The sequence below is a fragment of the Podarcis cretensis genome (assembly GCF_951804945.1).
Source record: "Podarcis cretensis genome assembly, chromosome: 6".
NCBI classification, from domain to species: Eukaryota; Metazoa; Chordata; class Lepidosauria; order Squamata; family Lacertidae; genus Podarcis; species Podarcis cretensis.
Window position 1 is genome coordinate 21,147,730 of NC_137175.1, and position 27,031 is coordinate 21,174,760.

The following is a 27,031-nucleotide window of genomic DNA, read 5'->3' on the forward strand; positions in this document are numbered from 1 at the left end:
AGCAAGTCCCAAATGCAGCTGAACACAACTGCTTAACAAGAAGCACCTGCATGGATTAAATCTGAGACATTTATTTTCCACTATATTTCATAGCAATGCATTTCCTGAAAGATGGGTGGGTGGGATGTTCAAGTATGACTGAGACACTAAAGAGTCAGAATGCTATGAAGGTGCCTCTCCAAATACAATTTTAATGTTTGTCATGAATAGTGTTAAGGTAAAGCTCAGGTGGAAAAGCAAATTAAGAAGTGCTGGGTATTGCTGGGACTAATTGACAGTTTCTTTGCAGACAACTACAATTTATTCTACCATAGTAAGATATATATTGCTAGACAAATACTTTAAACAAGAGCTTATTTATTCACAATTCAGATAAATCTTTTGAGACACAAAAGAAATACAAATGACAATAAACTGGAAAAAACAAGTGACAACATGAGTTTGCATCCAGTACTCTATACATTTTAAAATGGTACCCAAACACTGCAGATGTGGAACTTCAATCAATCCCAAATGATAAACTCCTATTACTATTCCTTTTGAAAGCAAACTGGGAATGGGAAAGTCACTTGCTTCTTTACCTATGATCACATGAACAAAGTATCATTCAGCTTCTGTATCAAGCAGTAATTCAGTGATGTGTTTTTCGAAGTAGCAACTCGTTTCACCTTGTCCGAGCTTTGTTTAGAACAGTCAATATCAGCGTTCCTTGATGCAACTTTGAAATTCTCCCATTCAAAATAAAGAGGTCAGAGCAATGTTACACTTGCAGCCTGTAAGTATCCTTGAAGAAATTTCAAAGCTTCTGCATTCAGGCTAGTACTCAGCATCGAGGGAACCTTTAAACACAAGATAGAGTGGCACTATTAATATGCATCTAAATTACAGTAGTTTAAAATACCAGCATGCAGGCTTGCAGGCAAATGTTTTAACATTTTAGTTTCTCCAAATCCTAAAACGTTAATTGACTTGTGTGCATCTCAGCGTATACTTTCATATTATAGCTTCGTTTTGCAGTCAGCACTTAAGCTATTGCCTGCATCTACACACTTTGGTACCGTTGCTGCAAACATTGCGCAGAGCTAGCACAGCCTGAATCTGCTTCTAGTCAATAAGGACCAAGGGCACTTGTAAAACTCCCTAGTCCCTCAAACCACGGGGCCGGGGGCAGTACTATGCTGCCAGGACTTAGGGAGGTTAACTTTGGATGCAAGGAAAGGGAAAAAGATGGAATCATGTATGTGGTTATCCAGTTAGTCCAACCAGCATGAAGCTAGGTGGAAAGTTATGAACACATCTCTTCACCTTCTACCTGGTGAGTTGGTGCTTGGAGCAATGCCACAACCAAGTAACCATCTAGTTGCTGACTAGAGTTTGACAAATTAAGCCATATCAGAACCAGATAATCTGAAAGTGAGGCACGCTTTAGAAATCGCTCTTGCAGAAGACTGGCACCCCAGTCCTCAACACATCTACAAAATCAGCACAACTGATTTCAACAGAGTGCGATTATGAGCATGTTCATTCAAGACAGCAGTCAAAAAGGGAATCTTCCGATTTTGGCACACTGCATTTTCTAGGATAAGAGAACAGACTCAGGAGAAAGAAACGATTCCCCACATTCATATCACCACACACACTAGATTACAGCCACACAATCTTACCCTGCCTGGACACGCAGTTGATAACTTGTGAAGAGACTGTGCAAGATGGATTTTAGGATTGTTCACAATTTGGCCCACTGGATCGTGTTCTTTTTTCCCAGCAAAGGCAAGCTGGGAGAATGCAGTTTGGTACCCTGGCGTGTCTTCTATATCAATGAAGTGTTCTTCGTCAGGAAGGGTATCATCTTCAGGCAACTCAAAGAGACCAATGAGGGCCTGAAGAAGGGGTGTCCTATGGAGAAAACCTTTTATTTAATGGACTTATTCGTTGCTCGCTGCAAAAGAATCTAAGCAACTTACGTAAATTAAAATCTTAAAGGCGTAGCACAAAAACAATATGTTAAAGGTGAAGGTAAAGGTACCCCTGCCCGTACGGGCCAGTCGTGTCCGACTCTAGGGTTGTGCGCTCATCTCACTTAAGAGGCCGGGAGCCAGCACTGTCCGGAGACACTTCCGGGTCACGTGGCCAGCGTGACGAAGCTGCTCTGGCGAGCCGGCACCAGCGCAGCACACGGAAACGCCATTTACCTTCCCGCTATAAAGCGGTCCCTATTTATCTACTTGCACTTGGGGGTGCTTTCGAACTGCTAGGTGGGCAGGAGCTGGGACCGAAAGACGGGAGCTCACCCCGCTGCGGGGATTCGAAAACCATTTCAAACCGCCGCAGAAAACAGCCAATTTTCAGCAGCAGAATATTCCTTAGGCAGAGGAATACCTGGATCTAGTTATCAGAGCCAGAGCAGAAACTGGCAATGGAACGGCACAAGCATTCAGAAAAACTGGAAAAAGCCTGTCCATACTCTGGCTGTTCTTCTATTTCGGACGGTGTCCAAGGAAAACAATGTACTTGCTCTTGTTTCCATTATGCTCCATACATTTATTTGTTTTCCTTATAATTCATATTTCCTCTACTGTTCCTGCCAAATTCATTGATATTGTTATAATTTGGCTATTATTGGAGGAATATTGGAAAACTAATAACAACTTATTTGGAACGGTTCCTGCCGGGAACACTTCTTATTGACAGCTGCACTCCAGCCCACCTTCTGCTCACACAAGCATTCAGGCTCTAGTCAGTCCTGCTCCTGACTTGGCAATGTGGATTTTTAAATTATTATTTGTCTTAATCTAGAACAGGAGAACTTCTATCTTATTAATACTTTTGCTCCCTGACTGAGGTGCATGGGAAAACCACTTTCAAAAGAGGAATGTACAACCAAACCTATTGCTTCTCAAGTGCTAGGTGGGGACAGTGAACGGTGGATGCAAAACAAGCAGAGGGCTTAACTGCTGAGGTCTTCTCCACCGATACTGACCAGAAGCCCATATTAACAACACATAATGCGGTAACATATTCTGGTTGCATATCATTAGTAAACTTCATTACTCTTACCTGTGCTAAATTGCATGTGCTTCCTGACCTCACACACATGCACATGCTGCAAGATTTGTATCCTGAAAGCACGGTCCCCTGAATTCTTTTAGACACAGAATGATTGAATTCTCACCCCCAAGTTGGAACTCTTATCCTCTTATTCCTAACAGCACGGCATATTTTGGCCAGCACATTTTCAAATCTTTTTTGAAATAGAAATGGAAGCAATGGAGGGAGGGAGAGGCCAACAGAGAGATTCCTTCCTTTGGCAAAAATCTCTGTTGCAACTGTTTAAGCAAAAACTAGCATGTTCCCTGGGTGAGATAGACATCTTTTTTTTTAAGAGAGGAATTTCTTCTTCATCCTTAGAAGTTCTACCTTTCAATAATAAACTTTATCAAAGAAGTAATTGCACTTACCACAGCTTTGTGTATTCTGTGTCCATCATAGGAGGGCATTCTGTGAGTATTTTTGTGATACCAACGGCACAGATTTTCTTTTCTACTTGCCCAGATACTTTCTGTATTTCTGGTATTATGATTTTCTCTAAAACCATTCCAAACATCCTGTTAAGTGCCAAAAGAAACCCATTTAATCTTGCAGTATCCACCTAATGCATTTATTGAGTCAAGTACAGATATTTAGAGAGGCTAGAGATCCATTGACTCAGAAATCTGAACATAAATCAGACAGACCACTGAGCATTACCAAGGAAATGGTGTGTTACGAGTTCCTGGCTTAATCAGTATACCATAAGAAGAGAATTAAGAGGGCTCAACATTTCTGACTGAACAGTGACAGAAAAAAGGGGCCAAATCCAAAAAGTACCAAATTATGTTTGCTCCTGAGCCTTCCTTTGCCATCTTGAATTAAAGCTGAAAGTGCAAACAAAGAATCTTTCTTTGCAGCCAAAGTAGTTATGTTGTTGTTGTTACCATTACTGTTACTATTATCATTAATTAAATTTGTATGCCACCCTATACCCGTAAATCTAAGGACAGTTCACAGCATAAACAACTTTTCAAAAGGGTGATTGCTCCTGATTCTTCCTCTACAGTTTGCCACCTTGAATTAAAGCACATAACTGTCAGGCCCTTATTGCAAGATGACACCAACTTAATTATGAAGTCTAGCCACTTGTGAGGGGATAAATTGGTTTTGCTGCCCTAGGCTTCGCTGGGAGGAAGGGTGGGATATGAATTTAATAAACAAACAAACAAACAAACAAATAATACATTTTCATATTCACTTCCAGCTCCGATGCCTTCTTCCTGGGAAACAGAATGATACCTGAAAATACAGCTATCAGTTATCCCTAGTAAAGCCTGGTGCAGTCAGTGTGGTATAGTGGCTGCAGAGCTGGATTAGACCCCCTGGAATACCAGGGTTCAAATCCCCATTTGGCCATGAGGCTCACTGGGTGGCCTTGGGCCAATCACCCACTCCCAACCTAACCTACTTCACAGGGTTGTTGTGGGAATAAAATGAGGAGCAGGATAACTGAGATAAAAGGCGGGATAGAAATGTAATAATAAGAAATAGATTAAAAAAAAAAAAGATACTAACTTTGGCTGTATACTGTCAAATATTTCTTGAAGTGCTATTGCTCCGTATCTTACACAATACAAGTTGATAAAGACTAAGAAACCTATTAAAAGAAGGAGAATGAATGGATCAGTAGCTGTAAAAGAGCACGTATAACAGTATTAATATGTGTCTCTCTCTTCTATAAAATCATAGTGAATAAGCATCTGTATCTTTCCTGCTATCTGTCGACAAAACTTCTTTGCTGGTTTCACAGGGTCTCTAGGACTCACCTGGCAAAGCTGTTATGCAGAGGGACCAACTCCATCACAAATCCCCACCAACCCAGCCCTTATACTAGTTAGGCACCAAGTTCAAGCTTCAATGAATATTCCTCTCTTGGCTTCCAAATCCTGTTAGTCTGACCAGTATGCCCTTTATTGCCATCTTTGAAATCAAATCAAAAGACACATGATGATTGTTTTAATCCAAAGCATACCAAGCCACTCAGTGCAGAGTTCTTCCCCAAATCATTCAGCCATAAAACATATAGCTTACTTTTGATAAATTTTGTTGTTTTGGAATTCTGAAGTCTTTGGAATAACAGGATGAAAATTTGTTTCCTGTACTGATCAATGGATTCACTAGAAAGACAAAAAGATGTTGAAACCGGTTAATCAATCCAGTAGGCCATTTGAGTGTACTATTTCTTAACTTTCTTTTGGCATATTTTGAGTACATGCAATAGGAGATCTACAACAATGCAAACTAATAGCAGCAAAATTACTTGAATTTGGTATGTTCATACTCACGGGGGCATATGTTCTATAATACTGTTGAGAAGGTAGAATCCTTGATGGTCATTAAGTTTAGAGGCAATAAGTTTCTGGAACACACCCAATAGTCCAGGCTGTAAATTAAGGAAAACACAAAGTTTTGCATCGGCCTCCACTGCGACAGCAAGCGCTGCAACCTTCCAACAGCTTGACCTCACCTCCAAAGGTGCACTCCTCCGTTGTCTCCCGAGACAGACAGATGCCAGCAAATTATTAACAGTAAAATGATTTGGCAGCTACAAAATCTACCCAGAATGGAATTATGATGTAACTGACAACCAGAGCAGAACAGTCAATGAGTCTGGGAACTGATTTAACACTGCCTAGTTAAACTTACCCCTAGCAATGGGGTAAAAAACTGAGTTAAGATTATTCAGGAATTTCAGATCATAGCTGGGTATTCAGCAGTGCTAGGACAGATTGAATGCACTACTGAAAAGTATTGCATGGCTTGGAAACAACAGGGAAATACATAGCCATTCATTCTCTGTAAGTGACAAATGCCTAGCATCAAGTGCAGATTAAGAATTTAAGTCCTGCAGGATCAGACCTAACTAGTCCCACATTCTGTTCCCAGATTGGCTGCCCAGATCCCTATGGGAAGCCCATAAGAGGACATGAGCAAACCAGCACTCTCCAACAGACTGGAAGGGCTGCTTTTGGGGGCTGGCATCTTTCTGAGAATTCTAAACGGAACCCCAGCCAGTAATCTCTTCAGTCTGCAAAAATCTGAAGAGTCAGTAAATATCCCAAACAGAATGGAAGTGGCTCTGGGGGCTATAGGGGAGCCCCAGGTGGATCTCATTTCCTTCTCTGAATGAAAGCAGCATTTCCATTTGTGGAGGGGCAAATCTGAATCCATTCCAACATGAAAAGAAACTTGCTCAAGATAATACATTCAAAATGTGTCGTTTTCTACAATGAAGCATATGCATAGCATCTTTGAATTCTGCCATCTAGGATTGCAGTCTGGTGCAGACTTTTCCCTTAGCAATAGCCATTAGAGTCTAATAAAGTTTTATAACTTCACAAGCCAACTTGAATTAACAGCTTGGATTTCCAGTGTGAGTAAAATATAATTCATTCTTTCTGATATCTACTAACAAAGGAGAGGGTCTCCAACCTCTTTTTTATGAAACACCAACACACACACTTTTAGAAATCAAGCAACGCAATCAGTGTATACATACAATTTTGTCAGCTGCGGCATTTGCTATTGTGCTGGCACCTCTCTCCAAGTAGGCCTGAAGGAGTCTCACCAAAGGGGGGATGTTTCCTGACCTCTCCCACAAGACTGGCTGAAGCAGATGTGGAAATAAGGCCATATACGACGATGGGATGTCATTTTTATGCATTTCCAGAAGCAGAGACATCACTTGAAACACATATGGAATGAATTCTGTTGAAAGGGGAAGAAAGTTTGTAAGTGACAGGAGAGTGTATTCATGTGTGTAAATATTGATACCTACAGTATAATCCAAAGGAGCATTTTGTGATTTTGAGCTGGTTGTGAACTCTCAGCCTAACCTACCTCCTCAGAGAATGAGAAAACACCATTTATAACACCCTGAGGTTATTGGAGTAAGGGTGGGCTAATAACATAAGTAAATGAATATAACCACGCAAACTAATTTTTTTCTTCTTTTGGCTTACTTTATTACATAAAGATAAGAAGCTATGGGTGATCATGTGTATATCTGCCAAATATAAAAAGGTGTAAATAGGTATATTTTCAATTAGATAAATAAATAATGGCTACCTGAACTGCAGACACTGCTTATACCCTTTTTCAAAGAAGCCAGATAATGTTTTCTTTATACCTTGCACGTCATTCTGCAGAATCTCTGTGAACACCATAAACAAAGCATCTTCAAAGCTTCCAATAGCAGTGGGGTTTGCTTTGCAAGTTATCCTTATTGACAAGCAGATTGATTCAAACATGTAATGATTAAAGTGAGGCTTGCTTGGATTCTAAAAAGAAAAAGGGGAAAAAGACGACGTGAACACCACAAAGTCACTGATAAGATTCTTACTTAAACTAAAAAGTAGGAAGTTGCTTTCAGTGCAACTATCATTACCTAAAACATGAGAATTCTAGTCACACCATAGGAAAGCAAACAGTTAACCTCTGACATGGGCCTCCTCCGATCTCCAATCAGGTCAAAATCTGAAAATGGCCATATTTAGCCTGTATCTGGCTAGAATCTCCTCTTGAATTCCCAAGGCCACCTTAGATAAATATCAACTCGCTTCTGACTACCAAGTTACTTTTCACCGTATAGATTAAAAGTTACAAGAATTATAGGTGGACATACAACTATATATTAAGAAAAATCACATGACAAGCTTAAATGCTTCCATGCAAGTTCCATTCACAATTTTTACTATACCTTACTAGATCCTCATTTAACCTGCATGGGAATTACATGAAAACACAGTGAAAAAATGTTTTGATGTTTATTAACTATTAACTTTATTCAGCAGACATGCTTTTCTTTACACACTTGGCATTTTTTGGCTATGCTTTTATATGTACATTTCTTCTGTAGTATTCAGTGGAATCTTCTGGTGTGCTTCTACAAAAATTCAATAGAATTCTTTCAAAAAGCGGATACAGTGATATAAGTAAGAGAAAACCTAAGGTTAAAATAAAGTTGTATGCAATAGCTCTTGTCCATACACATGAGCCCAGAGCAGTATTGTGTGCGCAGATCCACTGTGTGTCCAGTGGATCTTGGGATCATGGTAAGTACCTCCCCCCCCCATACATAATTTGATTCCCTAACAAGGATTCAAGCAAGCTTTGTTTTTAAATTGGCGAGGAATTACGTCAACACAAGTGACAAAAAATGAACCTCTAAATCAGGTTGAGAAAAGCAATAGTATCTTCTTTTTTACCTTACTGACAGCAAGCAGTTTCTGTGTGAGTTGAGTGATGAGAGAAGGGATGTAGGGAATTATGGCTTCCTGAAGTAGGGAAAAGCTTCTCATGATAGCTAGAAATTCAGAGACTTATATTACTGAATGCAGAAACGACAGCAACATTAAGCTTAACATTACATTTTTTTTCTTGCATAAAAATACTAGATCTTGTAGGATGCATCCAAGATAAGAACTTGTTCATTAAGTTTTATATAGGCACGTAGTACAGCATTCAAAAATACTAATGGGAGAGCCTCTAAGATAGGAAAAGTGGTTTAAATTTGAGGGTAACTATTTGCACTAATAGTAGGGACGCAGGTGGCGCTGTGGGTTAAAGCCTCAGCGCCTAGGGCTTGCCGATCGAAAGGTCGGCGGTTCGAATCCCTGCGGCGGGGTGCACTCCCGCTGCTCGGTCCCAGCGCCTGCCAACCTAGCAGTTCGAAAGCACCTCCAGGTGCAAGTAGATAAATAGGGACCGCTTACCAGCGGGAAGGTAAACGGCGTTTCCGTGTGCGGCTCTGGCTCTGGCTCTGGCCAGAGCAGCGATGTCACGCTGGCCACATGACCCGGAAGTGTCTCCGGACAGCGCTGGCCCCTGGCCTCTTAAGTGAGATGGGCGCACAACCCCAGAGTCTGTCAAGACTGGCCCGTACGGGCAGGGGTACCTTTACCTTTACCTTTTTATTTGGACTAATAAATGTAGCCTCTTACCTTTCATAATATACTCATTTTCTGATGATCCTGGAAGTGTCAGTGCTTTGAAAAGGTTTGTTAGTAGCATTTCTGTATACGGTGCCATCTCTGCAGCTGTAATCCTGTAGAGGAAAAGAGTGTTTGATTATCGCCAATGTTTTTCCAATGACTCATCAAGATCCTCTACTTTGGAGAGTCCTACCAATCCTGAATGGACACCAGAGGGAATGCGAGAACGTATGAAATCCTAGAGTATGACAGTGCAAGGGACAGAGAGATGGAGAAGGCCAATTCATTTTCAAGTGCCTCTGGAGCGCAGTCAACTTGGAAATCAGCTAAAAACTCTGGTTTTAGAAAATGCAAGAACTAGCATAATAAATACACGTGTGTGGTTTTATCAATTTAGGATTCTCCATATACAGTGAGGGATATAGCCAAAGCGGCAAGAAATCAATGAATAGATGAGTGTAACATATATACCTGAACATAAACTTACAGTGTAGTGTTGTTAGCTCCTTTCATTGTAAATAACCTTTCAAGAGCGTGGGCTGCGTAAGTATGAACTACAATGCTTTCTGCTTGAAGATGATTGATTAGGAGAGGAATAGAAACCAACAGTTGTTCTTTGGGTACCTACAAAATAGACACATAGGTAAAAATGCTTTAGAAGCAAGTACCAAGCAGTTTTGGAAGAATTAGGTCAGAAACAATGGACTGAAACATTCCATCTATTATCAAAATCTTTTGGTCATTGCAACTGTTATATAAGCAGACCACTGTAACTTTCCTGCATGAGGTGTACATACATTGTGCACCCATACCTGTATTAAGCTTTTTTTTTAATTACTGTGCATATTCTATTAAACCAAGGTCATGGGTCAAGTAAGAGTTCCTAGCCACAGCAATTCAATGTGGGTCGGGGAATCTGTGGAAGAACTACCAGCAGCTGCTGCAGACATCATGTGTGTTGGGTGTGGGAGGAAAAACAAGCACAGCAGCACTAGAGCCAGCAATTTACCCCTCCCTTGCTGGGGAAGCAAGAGATCTTTGGAGCCTATGGACCCCAAGCCTCTCTTTCATGTGCCCCTAATATGTCCCTTTTTACCTCCTTACTGCCAAATCACTGATAGTAGAGGGACAGCCTTGGAGGCTGCTGCAGCCACAACAAAGAGGTTTCCAGGAGGCCACAGAAACTAATGTTCATGAAATCCTATGGTCCCCAGGATGCTGTCCCATGGACCTTTGGAATGTTTTGCATATTAGAAGATTGCATAGCTGAAGATTTTAAAAGATATCACACACACGAAAACAGGAGCACTTTTTGTACCTGTTCTAAAAAACAAAGTATGAAATTAGAGAATCTTCCCTAAATCGATTATGATCTGTTCAATGGATTCCAGGGAAAGGGTTTTTTCATCTGTATACTGCAACTTTTTCAGAATTGGAGGTTTTAAAATGGGGGTTGGGGTACCCTAAAATAATTTATGTTATTTTCCAGAAGTACTGATAGCACATTGTGAAACAATTAGTACAGTTCTAGGTACACCATTTGCAGTATTTTGCCCACAAAAAATAGTCTATCAAACAACTTCAGCTGGATGTTAAGAACTCTGAATGATGATACAACTTACTTGGTTCCTGAAAATCATGATGTACTTGATACCATCAGCCTTAAGCACGGGAAACTCATTCACTGCCAAAAAGTTAATACTAGTTACGCGGTTACCATATAGACAAAATTAGATATATAATAGAAGTTCAAATTTCACAGCATATTTCCACAATTTATCAACAGAATAAAGATTCCCACTGACAGTCTCAAGCTTAAGGAGAGACAAGATTGCAGAATGACACACACAAAAAATGCTCTTCACTTGGCTCTCCATACCCATTACCCCACCCAACTTCAAAAAAATAACTCCAGCCATCCCCAATTTCTGGACTCATATTAAGAACACAGGAAGCTGTCTTCTACTATGTCAGAACACTGGTCCACCTTGACAAATATTGCCCAATCAAACAGTGGGGAACCTCAGGTCCTGGAACTGTACACAAGCCACACCCCCTCCCCAGCTTCTCCCCCCCCCCCCGCTGGAATGTGCCCTTGAACGCCCATCATGGCTCTTGCTTGCCTACATAGAGAGGAGAGTGAGAGCATGCATACAAACTAGTTTATTGTATAAAGGCAAAATCTGCATTCATTGCTCTGCCCACTTTTGACTTTGGCCCTGCCCACCACTTGCATGTGGCCCCTGGAAGGTTGCTTTGATAATCTTCAGCTGATAAGGGCTCCACATCCCAGGCCACTCTGAGTGGCAGAGGCTTTTCAGGATCTTGGACAGTTTGCCCACCGATACCAGGTGTGCATCTACAAAAATACAATATACAAGGCAATCCACTAAAACCTGATAAGAAATTAAAGAGATATTATGCCTATTTTAGTTATCTATGCCCATGTCTTCCCTGCATGACACAACAACACAGATCCAAAATTATTCCCATGTTCGTTTACATTTATTGGTGTTACAGATGTTTAATATAGAATTCTAAGCATACCATTAGGAGACTTCAGGTCTGGTAGAATGTGATTCACAAAGAATTCCGTCAGGTTTACAAGTTCATTGGCTTGTGTTATTCCATGCTAGGATGAAAAAAGTGTGATCAAGTAATCATAAACAATATTAATTGCTGGACTGGTTTATAGAAGCTCCCATTTACACACTAATGAAGTTTGCAAGTGAATGATATCTGGCAATTTCTGTAAGTATTCATTGTATATATTTTGGCTTCAAGCATTGGATTGTGAATGGGAGAAGGAATGAGTACTCTTATGTTCTACTTATAGGATACTAGGTTAGTCTATTTCAGATATATAATATAATTATGAAAGGTGCCAAGTGAAAGATAGGTTAACCACAATACATTTTATGCCATGTCTTCTAAAATGTAAAAAACACAACTTGGATAGAAACAGCCTATACTGCAAACATAATAATAGTCCTGAAAATATGCTAATTCTCAATATCCTCATTATTGTTATGTCAAACCCATACTATTTAGGTTTTTATGGTAGAGGTGCTCTAAATCTACGAAGTAATGTAATAAGTACTTCTAATTACAATTGCTGGCAAAATGGAAATGTCCCATTCAAACAGAGCAGCACATGGCTATCCCCAAAACACCAAAAATTATAAAGCTGGGCCCCTGTTCAGAAACTTTATTTTCCATATGTTCCACCTCTTATATTTACATCGAGTGCTGAAGTCCTTGCCCCAAAATTCTGCCAAGCCTAGAAGAGTTTGTTAAACCATAGCAATCCAATCCTTGAACACTTACATTAGCATACTTCCAAGAAGGCATGCGTGGGAATGCAACAAAATTGGAAGCAGTGACTGCAGAGGTTGTTCCCAGGCAAATACCAAATTTTGCTCATGGGTTGACCTACTCTATATAAACTATTCCAAAATCAGTTTTATATAACTAAAGGTCTGTGGGTCATAAACATGTCATTACTGTGAAGAATGCCCTTCCACTGAGTGCTTACTATTAAATAATGGTTCTTCTCCCCAAGGAAACAGGTCTGGATGGGTATTCAACTTATAGTACCCTGTGTTTACAGTCAAATGCAAACAAGTACCTTTTGTGTCTGAGCTTTTGATGCCAAAGATGTCACAAGGTAAATAGCAGCATCTTTATGCTTCCAGTTGACAGATGGATTCTTTGCATACTCTTGCAGCATAGAGTTAACGTAACCAGAAAAGATCCCAGTAACAGGTCCTTCAAAAAACTTGCACAACCCTCTTACAAGATCACAGGCTGCTCTGCGTCTGGTATCAATATCTGCAAGGCAGAGATAAAAACAAGATGCATTATGGGCTATATTAAAACAATGTTTCTTCATTCTGAAGCTTTGCTTGCAAAACGGCTAAATTGGATTCACCCTGCTGTGCTTCAGGGACAGAGCAATTTGCTAAAATAGGCTTCTCTATTATTATTCATAAAAATCACGCTAGTGGTATTAAGGAATGCAGAATTACAAAATCTGCCAAAATATTGATTCTCATGAATATAAATGAAAGCAAAAACTGCAGGGCCATAGCATCAAAACACAAGTAAAATAACATTCAGAAGAATTTTGGGACTATTTAAAGGATTAGTTTAGGATCCTATAAAACCTATCCTGACACAGTCAGCAATTTAAGATCACAAGGGGAACAAATGGTATACTAAAAATGTCTTCTCCCTGCAGCATGTGACCCTTAAAGGCTCAGAAGACACTCTCAGTCCCAGAGTTCAATGGGTTTTAAATTCCAAGTGTCACATATATAACTGAGACTTTTGAGTAAGAAGTATGTGAAGCACTCAACCCAAATGCATCTGCTTCTTTGGTACTCCATAGAAACAGACTATACATTAGAAGAGAGGGTGTGAAAAGCTACAAGAAGAAAATTCTGGCTGGGGTAAAGAAGAACTTCATAGAGAACTGTTTGGAGTAACTCAGGAGTGGAGGCTGAGCTTTCAGTAGGAGAAGGCTGTAGGCACTGGATAAATAAGGTGCAACAACCATTTAATCTGATGTAGTGCTAGTCCTCCTAGTGTTGCAGTAATACACCACCAACTACTAAAAAGCAAGACAAAAACAAGTAACCCTTAAAGCAAGCAAAATTGTCTTAAGGCTTGTCAGATGAACCCCCACCCACAATAGCCAACAAATGTGCTCATCCATGGAATCACAGGACAAGCGCAAAAAACCACACCATTACATATCTGAATCCCAAAGGGCAGAAGTATTTTAACCCTATGACGACTGCATGCCTATTCAAGGGAAGACAATTAATGCATGTACTTGTGCACATGTCAACACTTCAGAAAACTGCATCAGTTCTCAAACGCCATTATACACCCAGCATAGAACTGCTTACCAGATCCTTCCAAATCTCTTCTGATATATTCTTCAGAATTATCTTCAAAGGCTTCTTCATCAGCAGCTGCAGAAAAGCAGTCCACAAACATGTAAAGGATCAGCCATGATATACAAACTACATTTATTTTAATATAACATATGCTTGTAAATAAATTTAAATCACCTATTATTGGGCTCTGTTTTATGAAGTTACCATGATCAAGGCAATGGGAGTTCGTGAACCATCAGTATTTTATATGAGAGTAGTAAATAAAGTTCTCATCTAGAATACTCAGGCCAGGGTCCAAATTACATTGTGGAACTATTTTCATAAAGCCATGCATGGTGTTTACTCCTCCTTTAAATAGCAACCCTGTACCATACTGCACAGCAAATTAGTTTTGAAACAGAGAGATTTCCAGAAGCAGCAGCTTATGGTATAGCATTGCTCTTCAAAGGCAAAGAGTAAAAGATTCCATTAGCGTGAGATGCTCTTTAGATCCTGATCACAACCAATGCATATCTTTGTATGACAAAATATTAAGGATAGCTTAGAGTAGATGGGGATTTTAACCGTTGGGCTGCTTCAGACATAAAGCCAAATCTTTAACAACAAGATTTGAAGCAGCCTCTCCCTAGACATGATGATTCCCTGACTTCTTTCATCATTTGAGGTGAACTATGATTTACCGTTTCATCTGAACTGCCAAAATTATAGTTTGTACTTGGCCCAGCAAACTAAGACTGGAAATCAGTTTGAGATACTGAAAGACTCATTTCTGGAGCACAAAAACTTTCTTTGGCATTATGTATGAACCACTTCATGACAGAGAAAGGGGAAAATCCAATTAATGTAAAAGCAGTGTAATACACTCAGATTAAACTGAGCTAGAAGCACTGGTGGAAGAGGAACTTCCAAACTGATGAGTTACTTCAGTCACTCATGATGGGATGGGATACCTGTACCCCTCTGGATACTGCTGGAATCCCAACTCCCATCAGCCCCGCCCAACATGACCAATGGTCAGAAATAGTGGGAGTTGCAATCTAACAACAGCTGGAGTGACAGAAGTTCCCCAACTCTGATGGACATACATATTGCATATATATTAAAGGGAAGTGCAGTTCTGAGAGTGCAGAACAGAAAATGCCTCTCAAAACCATGCTGCAAACCTCTTGAACGCAAATGGCCACAAATGCAGTCCATTACTTGGCTACTGTGCCAGTTCTCAAGCCCTCATTGCTAAAAACTCAATTTTTGCTTTTCTGGAAAATTTTAATCAAGGTTTTTAAGAAAGGAAATATTTACCTCTAAATTCCATGTTGGGAACAATGACTTTTTCACAAATACTTGTCAGTGTATTCTGGTCTTCAAACAGGTGCTTATAATGGGGCCTCTCACAAACCGAAGCTAGAAACTGGATTGCATTACTTACCAACTGCGGGGGGAAAGACACGAAATGAGCATAATCTGAAGAAGACCTACAAAAGGTTCATTTATTTCAAGCTGGATGGAAAAGAGTCACTTACCAAATCATATTTAACTTCTTGCCCTGTTGTGACTAATAAATTCCAGATTGCTGTGACAAAACGGGGCAGGTAAGGCTGAAATTCTTCATCATATTTTTGGGCGTACAAAGCTGCATTGTCACAAATTTGGGATTTCAAAAGCTCTAGCAGACCAGCTTCCTCTTCATCCTGGCAACAAAAAAGCACCACCAACAACGTATTTGGAAAATGTAGTCTCCTAGTACCCCTGACATCTGCCAAAGCAGCAAGTAAAGTAAATGAACGGAGGGGATTTGGAGGGCAGGATGGTCAGGAGGCTCAGGGGATGAAAACGGGACAATAACACATGCCTAAGGGCATCATCTAGGGTAAAAGTCCCAACTGGGTTCCAAAATCAGCCAAGCAATTCCCCATGTCTTGAAAAGGTAGTTTGTGTTGCCCAAAGCCAAAATCCTAGTCTGGCTGGAGAAATGTTCTCGATCACTAACAGAAAGTGAGGTCTGATTAACTAGATGCTCATCCGAGGGCAAGCATGGTAGCATTTCCCTCTTCTAAAGCCCAGTCATCGCATATGACCATGACAAGAGAATTACCACTATCAACACGTGGAGCCAGTGCTATGATATGTTATACAAAGGGACACAATTTTTTATTTGAGAAAATTACCATCTACCTTCAATCTTTCCTATACTGGCTCCACAATTTCCCTCCAAGAGGATGACAAAAATCAGAATTACTTGAGCTACTGCAATTTCAGTGTCCTGTTCAGAAACCAGGAAAGCTTCTTTTTTGCAGCTCAAGTTGAGTGTTGAATTCCCTTTCCCATTACACAGAAATTTTCCAAAAGGTTTTATGCCAGAGAAGAGGAAACTGTGACCCTCCAAATTTTGTTGACTCCATCAAATTCAGCCAGCGTGACCAACAATCAGGGATGATGAGTTTTAGTCTAGCAACATTTGGAGAGCGACAGCTTCTCTATCCCACTTTTATGTTGCTACTTACATCTGTCTGTAAGAGTTTGTTATCCAAAGTTAGAAGATTATGGAAATTCATCATCCAGGTTTCCATGTTATCTTCAAAAAATTCAGGAAGATCCTACAAAATTGAGAAGTAGATCCGTATCCGTAGTTATTTTTCTATTAGGTAATTGCTTATTTAAGAAACATACTTTCCTGTCTATTTTGGCATGCAACCTGCTCAAAGAAATACAGAATCACCACATTACTTTTAAAGAAACAAAACAAGAGAAGGTATGAAACATAATTTTCAACTGCCAAAGGAAATCCAAAGTCCAAGAGACACAAACCAAGTCAATTTCTCTGTAGCTTTTGACACCTGCAGCTCATCAACCTTCTCCTCAGTTTTCAATCAGCACAGCATGAGCTGTGTAACAACCAGCTTGCTTTACGGCTTGACAGTGCTTCAAGGCAATGGAACTGCAGCCTATTGTGTCAGATCCGTTTTGCTCACCCAGGGTTCCCAGAATAAAGGGTCGTTGTGGACCACATTAGTCTTAGTAACAGATGCATGTAAGCCCTGCTTCTTTATTTACTGGCCTACCATTATGCCTATGAAGAGTAAAAAACAAGAAGCACCCACCTTTCCTTTGACTTAATTAAACTTAAGTAGGTTTATTACTCCTAAATTTGAGAAGTTCTGTCTGTCAACAGCTATCGTTCCCTCTGTTCTTTTGACACAACCTTTGATCAAATCCAGTCTTACCAAAAATAATCAGCACTGAATCCAAATCTGAAAAGCCAAGCTTCTTATACTAAAAGGTTACATGCACATTACTTTAGATTTGTTAAAGCTCTAACAAACAACTTATCTTAGCATACTTATGGAGCACTGACATTTGGCCAGATACTTGTGTTTTTAAACACTCTAGCATCTCCAAAACCCATCAAGAATTTTGGCTAGCAGCACCGAGGTTTTTAATCACGCAGTTATCCATCAGTGAAATTGCTCCTATACAGAAAGTTGCTTGCAGGATCAGAACTATCCACTAGAAGAGAATGTAAAAGATGGCTTACCTGAAAATTTAAACTGTAGAACAGCTTAGCAATCAGAATCAGAGATGAGAAGAGTACTTTCAAAGCACTGACATCATTTGCATGAGTACTACAAAGCTCAATTGTGGCCTGGAAAAGAGCAATTTTAATAGCAATCACCAACAAAATCTATTCAGACACTTGCCAATACTGTTCCACTTCTGTGAAAGCTCACTGATGTCACAAATTCATGACTCTCATCCAAATTCAACTAAATGTAATTTCTCTTTTCTATTAATAACACAATATATGTACAAAACCAGATAAGCTAAAACATCAACAAAAAATAAAAGCAACAAAACAAAAAGGCACAGCCTAGAAAACAGAGGTCTGAACACCAATAGCATTGTTTTACTAAAAACATCTTAATTTAGCATCAATTATTGCAGTTATTAATAAAGAGCATATTATAGGGTGCTAACACATCCTCTTTAAGAACAGACAGAGTAAGCATGGAAGATTTTAGTTCAAACTTTATCTTCTTCACCTTATATATCTGACTATCGCAGCAGCTAGGACAGAAGTAGGAACTTCATAATAGTCAACATAAAATGCTTTATGTTGGCTGTGAAGTTAAAAAAATACTTTACACAGAAGGTATATAAATCAATTCCACATTTCAAATACAACACTGTACCTTAAAGAGATTTGTCAAGGGAAGTGCGAAAGCATCAAGAACAAGTTTGATCTCTGTCCACAGTTCATTTGATTTAAACTCATGACGATACCTGACAAATGAAGGAAAACCAGAGCTATTTAATTTGCGTGATCATTTTCTATGAATTTGAAAACTAGAGCCAAGCAAAAGAAAGAAGTTAGCAGTTGAAAGGCATTATTGCTAGAACAGAGTGCTTTTACTTTCAAAACAGAACTTGGAAATTCATGGCCCTCACCCACTACCTTTTGAATAAAGAATGTGCTGTACGAAGAACTCCATTAATAACATGGAAGTCTCCACTCTGAAAGCGATTCACCATCTCCGTTAGCAGATCAGGCCATTTCTGAGGGAAGTCTTCTCTACCAATTATGCTGATAGCATCACTTAACTAGGACAGAGAGAGACAGAAACATTATGTAGATATTTGCATGGAGATAAACAACCACCTTACAGTAAACTCAAGACAGGCTTTCTACATGTTAAGTATGCAACTTCCAGTGACAAAAGCAGGTGCATGTGTACCTCCCTGATCCTCTCTGCAATATCTAGCAGATCTTATTCATGACACCACAAGTTTTTCCCCTTCCCCAACCCACTGTCAATGGCAGCATTATAGGACAGTGGACCATGTGAAATCATGACAGTGGTGCAAGATACTATGGAGGGGGAATTGCATGTACAGCTACCATTTTCAGTGGCAGACTCACATTCGGTGTCCTGGCTCATTTTGCCTTAAGAATATGCTACTTTTACTCTAAGGATGGTATCCAACTAAATAGATCCACTAGGGCAAGGACTTTTGGCTGTGCAAATGAATTTCTTCTCCTTCTCTTCTCCCTGACCCCCCAACCCTCCAAATCTTTTATGGGGGTTCCCTTGACCATCTACAGCAAACTGGGGAGGTGCATGGGGGGCAAGGAGAGAGAAGTTTCAGTGCTCAAGCAGAGATTATTGCACCAGTGGGCCTATTTAGTTTTCCCCACTCACCCTAGATATCAAACTAGAACAAGACACTGCATATGGGAAATTCAGCTGGCATACTGGGGTAGTTTCACACACTGCCTAACTATTTCGTGGGTTTTTAAATCTGTCCAAATGTTCTCATAGGATTCCCACCCATGGCTTCAATGGCACATCTGGAATCAGATTTCACACTTCCCTGAATTTTGTAATACAATTCTCAACTCAAAACAACATACTGAAATGCACCAAAAATCACTTATTTTAGGGTAAGATATTTAAAAACCAATTTTCATACTGATTTTTTTTTTGTGAACCAACTGTGTGAAACTGACACAAACCAGAAACAAAGCAACTCATCTGCCCTTAGATGTATCTATTGCTTCTCACTTTAAAACAAAATTTCATATATTAACACAATCAGTCTCCCAGCACAAAACAATTCCCTCTTGAAATAAGCAGAATTCTGTGTTTTTTTTCTTCGTTGTCACCTCACCTGTTTTTGAATTTGTTCTGGACTGCTAAGCATTAGGTGTACTATGTTGGCTTTGATAGCTATCCTGTCGGCTTCACATATTTTGTTTGGTTCATCTTCAATCTAGGAACAAAATGTTAGTTGAGCTAGTATCATAACATCTCGAGATACTTGCATTTTTGCAGCAAGTGCATTGGCTGAGTTGTAAGCTTTCAGGAAAAAGCAAACGCTACACATTTATTCTGAAACATGTTGGGCCCAGGAAATATTTTCCTGTGCATACCGCCAATCAGACAGACAATAGACCATAACCAGTTGCATCACAACAGCTCAGCTGTAAACACTACATACTGGCATGTGGATGCATCAGGCGAGATGGGTGGAATTTGCTGACACCAGGAAGCAGAGTTCCATTTCGTGCTCTGTTTCCACTTCCATCTGAAATAAACTGATCACTGCATCAGTGTTCTCCATCATCAAGCTAAACAGCAACTGCAGGGGTTGCCATGGTGCAGCATCCACTGCCTGCTTATAGCCTCCCCACTCCACCCCCGCTACTTCAGTTATCATCTTCACAGGTTCAAATGCTCCATGAGAAAGGAGCTACCTTCCCAATTCCTGATTCTGTGCCAATAACTGCAGCTGTAAAATGATACTTTTCCAAATTTATGATTTAACTATTTATATGACGTTATTTTTCAACGTTTTAAACCCATTGATGAGAAAGCACCTGAAGAGTAACCGAGTACAAGCCCTTAAAGCAGATTCTGGAACATCCTCAAAATAATAAATATTAACCTCAAAGTGGAACATTTGATTCAGTTGTGATTAAGTGTCCTAATTTCCTGTTGCAGTGAATTAGTATCAATAGTTGGAAGATCTGAAGCAGATACAGTTCAAAGTTATAAAAATTAAAACACCAATTGAAAGTAACCAAATCAGAAAAGGGTAACATGGTAGGAAGTATAATAAATTCATTCAACAGTTCACCAATGAGAACTATTTCTCATCTATCAAGATCACTGTACTGTCTCAAAAATCCTGACTGTGAGAGAGAAAAAATTCTTCTTTTTCTTTCCTCTACTTCTCATTTTTCTTTCCACAGCTCATTTGCAGAAGATAGTAACAACAAGGCATTTGTAATGTTTTCTACAAAAGCCAAGTTCAAGCACTATCATCCATACCTTTCTCAAGTTATTTGTAGGTGCCACAGAACTTGGGGAAGGGAGGAGATAATGAAGGACACCAATAAAGGATTGGCTAGTGAAGCAAGTCCAAATGTGTGGATCCTTGCAACTAGCAAAGCAACCAAAGAAACTGTTAACCTGGGATTCCTGATACAAAATCACTATTCCCTTCAGTAAATAAGTGTACTAATAGTATGTTGTTCTGGAAGAATAGATACCTGTTTCTAAAGGTAGCTTTATGGGTAAAAGGTAAAGGTACCCCTGACCATTAAGTCCAGTCGCGGACAACTCTGGAGTTGCGGTGCTCATCTCGCTCTATAGGCCGAGGGAGCCGGCGTACAGCTTCCAGGTCATGTGGCCAGCATAGAATCATAGAATCATAGAGTTGGAAGAGACCACAAGGGCCATCGAGTCCAACCCCCTGCCAAGCAGGAAACACCATCAGAGCACTCCTGACATATGGTTGTCAAGCCTCTGCTTAAAGACCTCCAAAGAAGGAGACTCCACCACACTCCTTGGCAGCAAATTCCACTGTCGAACAGCTCTTACTATCAGGAAGTTCTTCCTAATGTTTAGGTGGAAATCTTCTTTCTTGTAGTTTGGAACCATTGCTCCGTGTCCGCTTCTCTGGAGCAGCAGAAAACAACCTTTCTCCCTCCTCTATGTGACATCCTTTTATATATTTGAACATGGCTATCATATCACCCCTTAGCCTCCTCTTCTCCAGGCTAAACATGCCCAGCTCCCTTAGCCGTTCCTCATAAGGCATCATTTCCAGGCATGACTAAGCCGCTTCTGGTAAACCAGAGCAGCGCGTGGAAACTGTGTTTACCTTCCCGTTGGAGCGGTACCCATTTATCTACTTTCACTTGACATGCTTTCAAACTACTATGTGGGGAGCTGGGACCAAACAACGGGAGCTCACCCCGTCGTGGGGATTCGAACCACCAAGCTTCTGATCAGCAAGCCCTAGGCTCTGTCGTTTAGACCACAGCACCACCCATGTCCCTGGTATTCCCTTCAGTAGCTTACCACAATACCAAATCTGATGTCTATAATCATCCTGCAACATCTTAGTTCACAAGTGTTCCCATTACTTTATTCATAACCACTTACTTTACAAGGAAACACACTATCATAGTAATAAACAAAATACCTACAATTCTCCAGTTCCTTTTAATGTAATTCTTGAATGTGACAGAGGCACAGACTTTGATGACATTATCTTGGGACTTCTCCAGTAGAGTTAAAAGTAGCAGTGGGTAATTCTGGTTTCCTTCAACCGACTCAAGGAATTTTTCCGCTATAAAACATTTAAATATAATGAATTTAGCAAAAAGGTTAGCTATTCCACAGTCTAAGCTCCAAACATTTAACACCATTTAATACAATACCAAGCTGGTATTTAGCATGATACAGTGAAGAAATGGCTATTAATGGATTGTATCCTACTAAGCCACACTTAGGTAGATCCACTGAAATCAATTTATTTTATTCACAACCAGCTTGTTCAATACCGTTACTGTTACTTGACCTACACAGAGTATGACTTAGTTGGATATCGCCTAATATTTCTATAACAGTACTTGCAACCCCACAATTATTAAACAGCTGCAATATGGCAACTGCAAATCATTTTAGATGCAGATCAGGAAGCTGCTCTTAAATTCTGTATCTTCACAATTTCTGAAAAGGTAGCCCAGTTTGGACTGTCATCTTAACCTACATGTTATGACTGAATAACAAAGAGACAAAAAATATTAAGCCTCTCCTCTTCATTTTACTGAAAAACTTTGACATATAGTATTTTGAAGGTTTTCCAGAAATGCAGAATGCACAGCAAGAATTAGTAATGGAAGACCCAATTTAACTGATGGGAAGTAATTTAATGAAATAGTTACGTATTTTGTAAAATTTAACAGTTGAACACCAATATTATACATATTTACTTATTTATATTTTGCAGTGTTAATAAACTGTTTTGGATTCAACGAACCACATAACTAGTTCCACACAGCCAACAGATGTTTAGACTTAATGTTTCTTGTACAGAAGCTCTCCATGCTGCATGACAAGCCTGTTGTGAGAGCAGTTTCATAAGCTGTGTGAGATTAGGCCTGAGGATCTGCTGTTAAAAGCGGGAGGGGGGAGTCAACAATTCCACTAGGCAAAAACAGCACCTCCAGTAGTGACTCTTTCTAAGAGGTCAACACAGTGTGGACCTGACCTTCAATGCAATTCAATTAATATTTATTCAGAAGCAAATCCCAGTATATTCAATGGGGCTTACTCAAATCTAAGCATGCATAGATCACTAATTTATCCGAACAGCTAATAAATAGAGATGTGCAAAATACACATTTGCCCCTCCTCTAGTCTTTTTGAAATTAGTTTGGTTTTTCTTGAGATTTCCACAGTTACTTTGCCTAAGCAGGACCCCCTGAATTCACATTTACTATCCTGAGTGAGACCGTGGGTATAATCAAGATAAGTAAGGCATGCCTAATGAAGCTGAAGGGACGTGAAGTGCTTAAACAGTTCACTTCAACTTCAAATCTGATTTCAGATTTCAATGCAACCTACTCTCTTTGCATCATGCCCAATCACCTCAAAGGCAGATTTCAGAATGGAACCATGGACAGTTAATATGACTCAGAAAGTATTCACTGATCCGTCATGCAGTTTTGATTGCAGCAAGATTAAAGCTAACTTGCATTTAATAATCAGTAACACGACTGCAATTCAAAAAGCATACAGATGGACCTTCTAACTTTTTTTAAAAAAGAATGTATGTCCAACTGTCACATGAGGTTTCCAGGGGTGAGCCATCCCACCCACACAACTGATCTGCATTTAAAGTGACAGAAAGTAAAAAGAGGTCTCATTTTGACACATACTGATTTCAGTCAGCCTGCTCCTTCAGATAAGAACATATTGAAAAAAATCAAGCAGTTTTCTTTTTCATTAATGAATGTTGTCCCAACAGTTTGAAAAACCATGTTCTGGGCCATTACCATTGATTCTGAAAAACCCAGAAAATGACTAAACAGTTCTTATAATGTTTTGGGTCAAACTATCACTAGACACCATTCAATACAGGCTCAAATTTCATATTTTTAAACTGTTTACCAGGACGCCTTATGGCAGGATCAGGATCAAGTGTCTTCTTTAAGTATTCTGTCAAAGTCTGCAAATTGGCATCACTCAGTTCCATAACTGCAGAACCTAAAAATTTAACAAAAATTTCTATAAAAATCAGAAACAAGAACAAGAGTCATAAGCAAAATTTCTGTATATTGCTACATGTTTTTGAACCACCTGTTATACTTGTTTCCATTGCCTTCTGAAAAATCTCTCTGGAAAGTCAAGGAACCCTTGGGAACAACCACTAGAAGAAAAAACCCGACAGGCATGTATGAAAACCTCTAGGTGCACACATGCAGTTTGAGAGCCAGTGTGGTGTAGTGGTTAAGAGCAGTAGACTCGTAATCTGGTGAACCGGGTTCACTTCCCCACTCCTCCACATGCAGCTGCTGGGTGACATTGGGCTAGTCACATTTCTTTGAAGTCTCTCAACCCCACTTACCTCACAAAGTGTTTGTGGGGGAGGAAGGGAAAGGAGAATGTTAGCTGCTTTGAGACTCCTTAGGGTAATGATAAAGCGGGATATCAAATCCAAACTCCTCCTCTTCTTTAGTTTTAGATAAGTTACATACAACATACATACAACATACAAAATCAGGAACCAAAGTGATCATTCACATACATGTACACACAGACAATTATTGACAACTGATTATAATACTGAGAGGCTTCTGGAAACAACAAGAATTCCCTCTCCTGCGCAACTGGGCAACAGAAAGGTCACTATACTCTCATTACTCTTCTGAAACTCTGGAACTGACAGCCCCAGTTGGAACATTGAACTCTCCTCCTGAATTCTAAGCTATTCACTGATCTACTGAGAGCCATGGGACCAAGAATAAACAGTTGAGCAAAGAGGAGGGCACATTATGTGTGCATGTATGGATCTGATGGATAATGCAAGAAATGATGAACATGGCTAACTCAATACATGGCCTGTTAGAGGCATGAGGCGGTTAATCAGGCAACCAAGGGTGACCCTCCAGTGTCTCTTCCATAGATCACGCTTCTTGGTTTACTGACAAGCTTGAACACTAGTGGTAAAAAACAAAGAATTTTCCATATGGTGCAGGGGCTGTTAGACTCCACTCACTGTAACAGTTAAATTTTGCTGAAAAATCTTCTAAGGTACTGTCCAACTGGGGCATAATTAGATACTGCCTATAGTAAGTAAAGGTAAAGGGACCCCTGACCATTAGGTCCAGTCGTGACCGACTCTGGGGTTGCGGCGCTCATCTCGCTTTATTGACCGAGGGAGCCGGCGTACAGGTTCCGGGTCATGTGGCCAGCATGACTAAGCCGTTTCTGGTGAACCAGAGCAGCACATGGAAACACTGTTTACCTTCCCTATAGAGGAAGTGTCAAAAGCATCCACTTGTTGCAGTTGCATGGCTCACGTCTGACCTAGTTTCCACACAGGTTGTTTGATACTGTGAAGGCCATGATGTGTGTTTTCACCCCAGACCCATCACGACAGATGAAAACTTCTAGCTACCATTACAAACATTTTCCTGGAGAAGGTCCACCCACTGCTTAAGAAACCACTGTTGTATGAGGAGGATCCAGCCGCTGTTAACCCAGTTTCACTGCTACAAAATGCTACTGCACATCTCCTAAATAATACAGTGGTACCTCGGGTTAAGTACTTAATTCATTCCGGAGGTCCGTACTTAACCTGAAGCACCACTTTAGCTAATGGAGCCTCCCGCTGCTGCCGCGCCACCACTGCGCGATTTCTGTTCTCATCCTGAAGCAAAGTTCTTAACCTGAAGCACTATTTCTGGGTTAGCGGAGTCTGTAACCTGAAGCATATGTAACCCGAGGTACCACTGTACTGGGAGATGTAAACATACTCTATTTCATGCCATTTACTGGTATGTCTATTACCTTGACTGCTTCCTCACTTAATGCAAAAGTAACCTTTACAAACAGCCTGTGCTGTGAGTTCAGGAAGTGGCTATTATTCTTTCTCAACTCCTAATTTGCAATGTGGAAATAAAATGCCATGCAAAATTACCACAAACGTTTATGGAAATCCTTTGAAATGTAACATTCCATGCAAGCACCTAAGAATCACCTCTGAACACGTGCAGAGTGGCTTTCCCTCGCCACTGAACACCCGCAAGTCTTTTCCAAGTCAGGTTAGGAAACACCCCATTTCCGCATAAGCCTGAGACCCATCACATCCTTCTAGAGCTACCAGCAGCGTAGTCACTGACATGCATGCTTACTCTGAAGTCAGCCCAGCTCTATTCAGTGGGGCTCACGCCCGGGAAAAGTACGCACAGGATTGCAGCCTAAGCCTTGGTTGGCACCCGCTCATTATACCCAGGGAACCAGGAGCTACAAATCCCGCTCCCTCCGCAGCATGTGGCAGTCCCGTGGCCTCCGGGCTGAGTCCGCGATGAGAGAGGCTTGGCCTTAATACCACGAAGGGGGAAATCGCAACGGAGAGACAGTGATTGAAAGTATATTCGGATCACACCACCTCGTTATTTCGCCCACCGGAGTGGCAGCTGCGGTGGCCAATCAACAGGGCGCTTTCGTCACGGGCTAGGCTGAAGGACCAACGGGGGGCGCGCGCAGCCCCGAAGGGGCGGGCCGAGGCAGACGCAGCATGCTCAGGTGCGCCCCCTCCCTCGGCTGGGCCCACAAGCCGAGAGCCACCCGAGGGCCGGGGAAGGCGGACCGCGGCCGCCTCCCTTCGGGGCTCCGCCGCCTCCCCCCTGCCCGACTCAGGGCTCCGGACCCCCGCCGCTCAGGCGCCCGGCCTCACCTGACGGGACCCCTTGAGAGAGCACGACTAGCAGCGACGGCGGCGACAGCAACTCCTCCGCTTCACATTCAAACCTCGGCGAGAGGGCGCGGCGGCGACGTAGTGACCGAATTACGCAGGGCGCCGAGCGGCCTCTTCTCCCCCCCTCCCCGCCGGGCACCAATCAGCGGCCGCCTTCTCGAAAGGCCCCAGCCAATTCCGAGCGCGAGCCTGCCCAGTCCGGGCGGGCCAATGGGCTTCGCCCTGCTCAGCGGTTTCCCACAAGGCACCGCGGCTTGGCTCAAGCCTGACCCGGGAGGCTGAGAGCAGAAGGGCAGCGGCGCGCCCGGAAGCTGGATGACGGCGCCGCTGCTG

At 41.0% G+C, this 27,031-nt stretch overlaps 1 protein-coding gene across 1 annotated transcript; it reads right to left on the reverse strand.

Moving 5' to 3' along the window:
• Positions 1 to 337: 337 nt before the first annotated feature.
• CSE1L (chromosome segregation 1 like) lies at positions 338 to 26,829 on the reverse strand. Its single transcript, XM_079979041.1, has 25 exons — positions 26,678 to 26,829; positions 23,887 to 23,982; positions 21,918 to 22,060; positions 19,592 to 19,693; positions 18,378 to 18,523; positions 18,115 to 18,205; positions 17,460 to 17,567; positions 16,429 to 16,521; positions 15,448 to 15,615; positions 15,227 to 15,356; positions 13,937 to 14,002; positions 12,652 to 12,854; positions 11,571 to 11,655; positions 10,646 to 10,707; positions 9,511 to 9,647; positions 9,033 to 9,136; positions 8,298 to 8,395; positions 7,220 to 7,370; positions 6,590 to 6,798; positions 5,376 to 5,473; positions 5,122 to 5,207; positions 4,606 to 4,687; positions 3,459 to 3,605; positions 1,665 to 1,896; positions 338 to 839 (listed from the first exon to the last, which is right to left on the reverse strand). The coding sequence occupies exons 2-25, from the start codon at positions 23,969 to 23,971 to the stop codon at positions 750 to 752; spliced, it is 2,916 nt and encodes a 971-aa protein (XP_079835167.1). The 5' UTR covers positions 23,972 to 23,982; positions 26,678 to 26,829; the 3' UTR covers positions 338 to 749.
• Positions 26,830 to 27,031: the final 202 nt, after the last annotated feature.

What these genes read in the sequence shown, in the direction of transcription:
- CSE1L (XM_079979041.1), bottom strand. Translation starts at nt 23,971, where the DNA reads ATGGAACTGAGTGATGCCAATTTGCAGACTTTGACAGAATACTTAAAG. An exon ending in AAGAGATTTGGAAGGATCTG is followed by an intron (nt 12,855 to 13,936) that starts GTAAGCAGTTCT and finishes TCTGCCTTGCAG; the next exon opens with ATATTGATACCAGACGCAGA. An exon ending in ACAGAATACACAAAGCTGTG is followed by an intron (nt 1,897 to 3,458) that starts GTAAGTGCAATT and finishes TTTTCTCCATAG; the next exon opens with GACACCCCTTCTTCAGGCCC.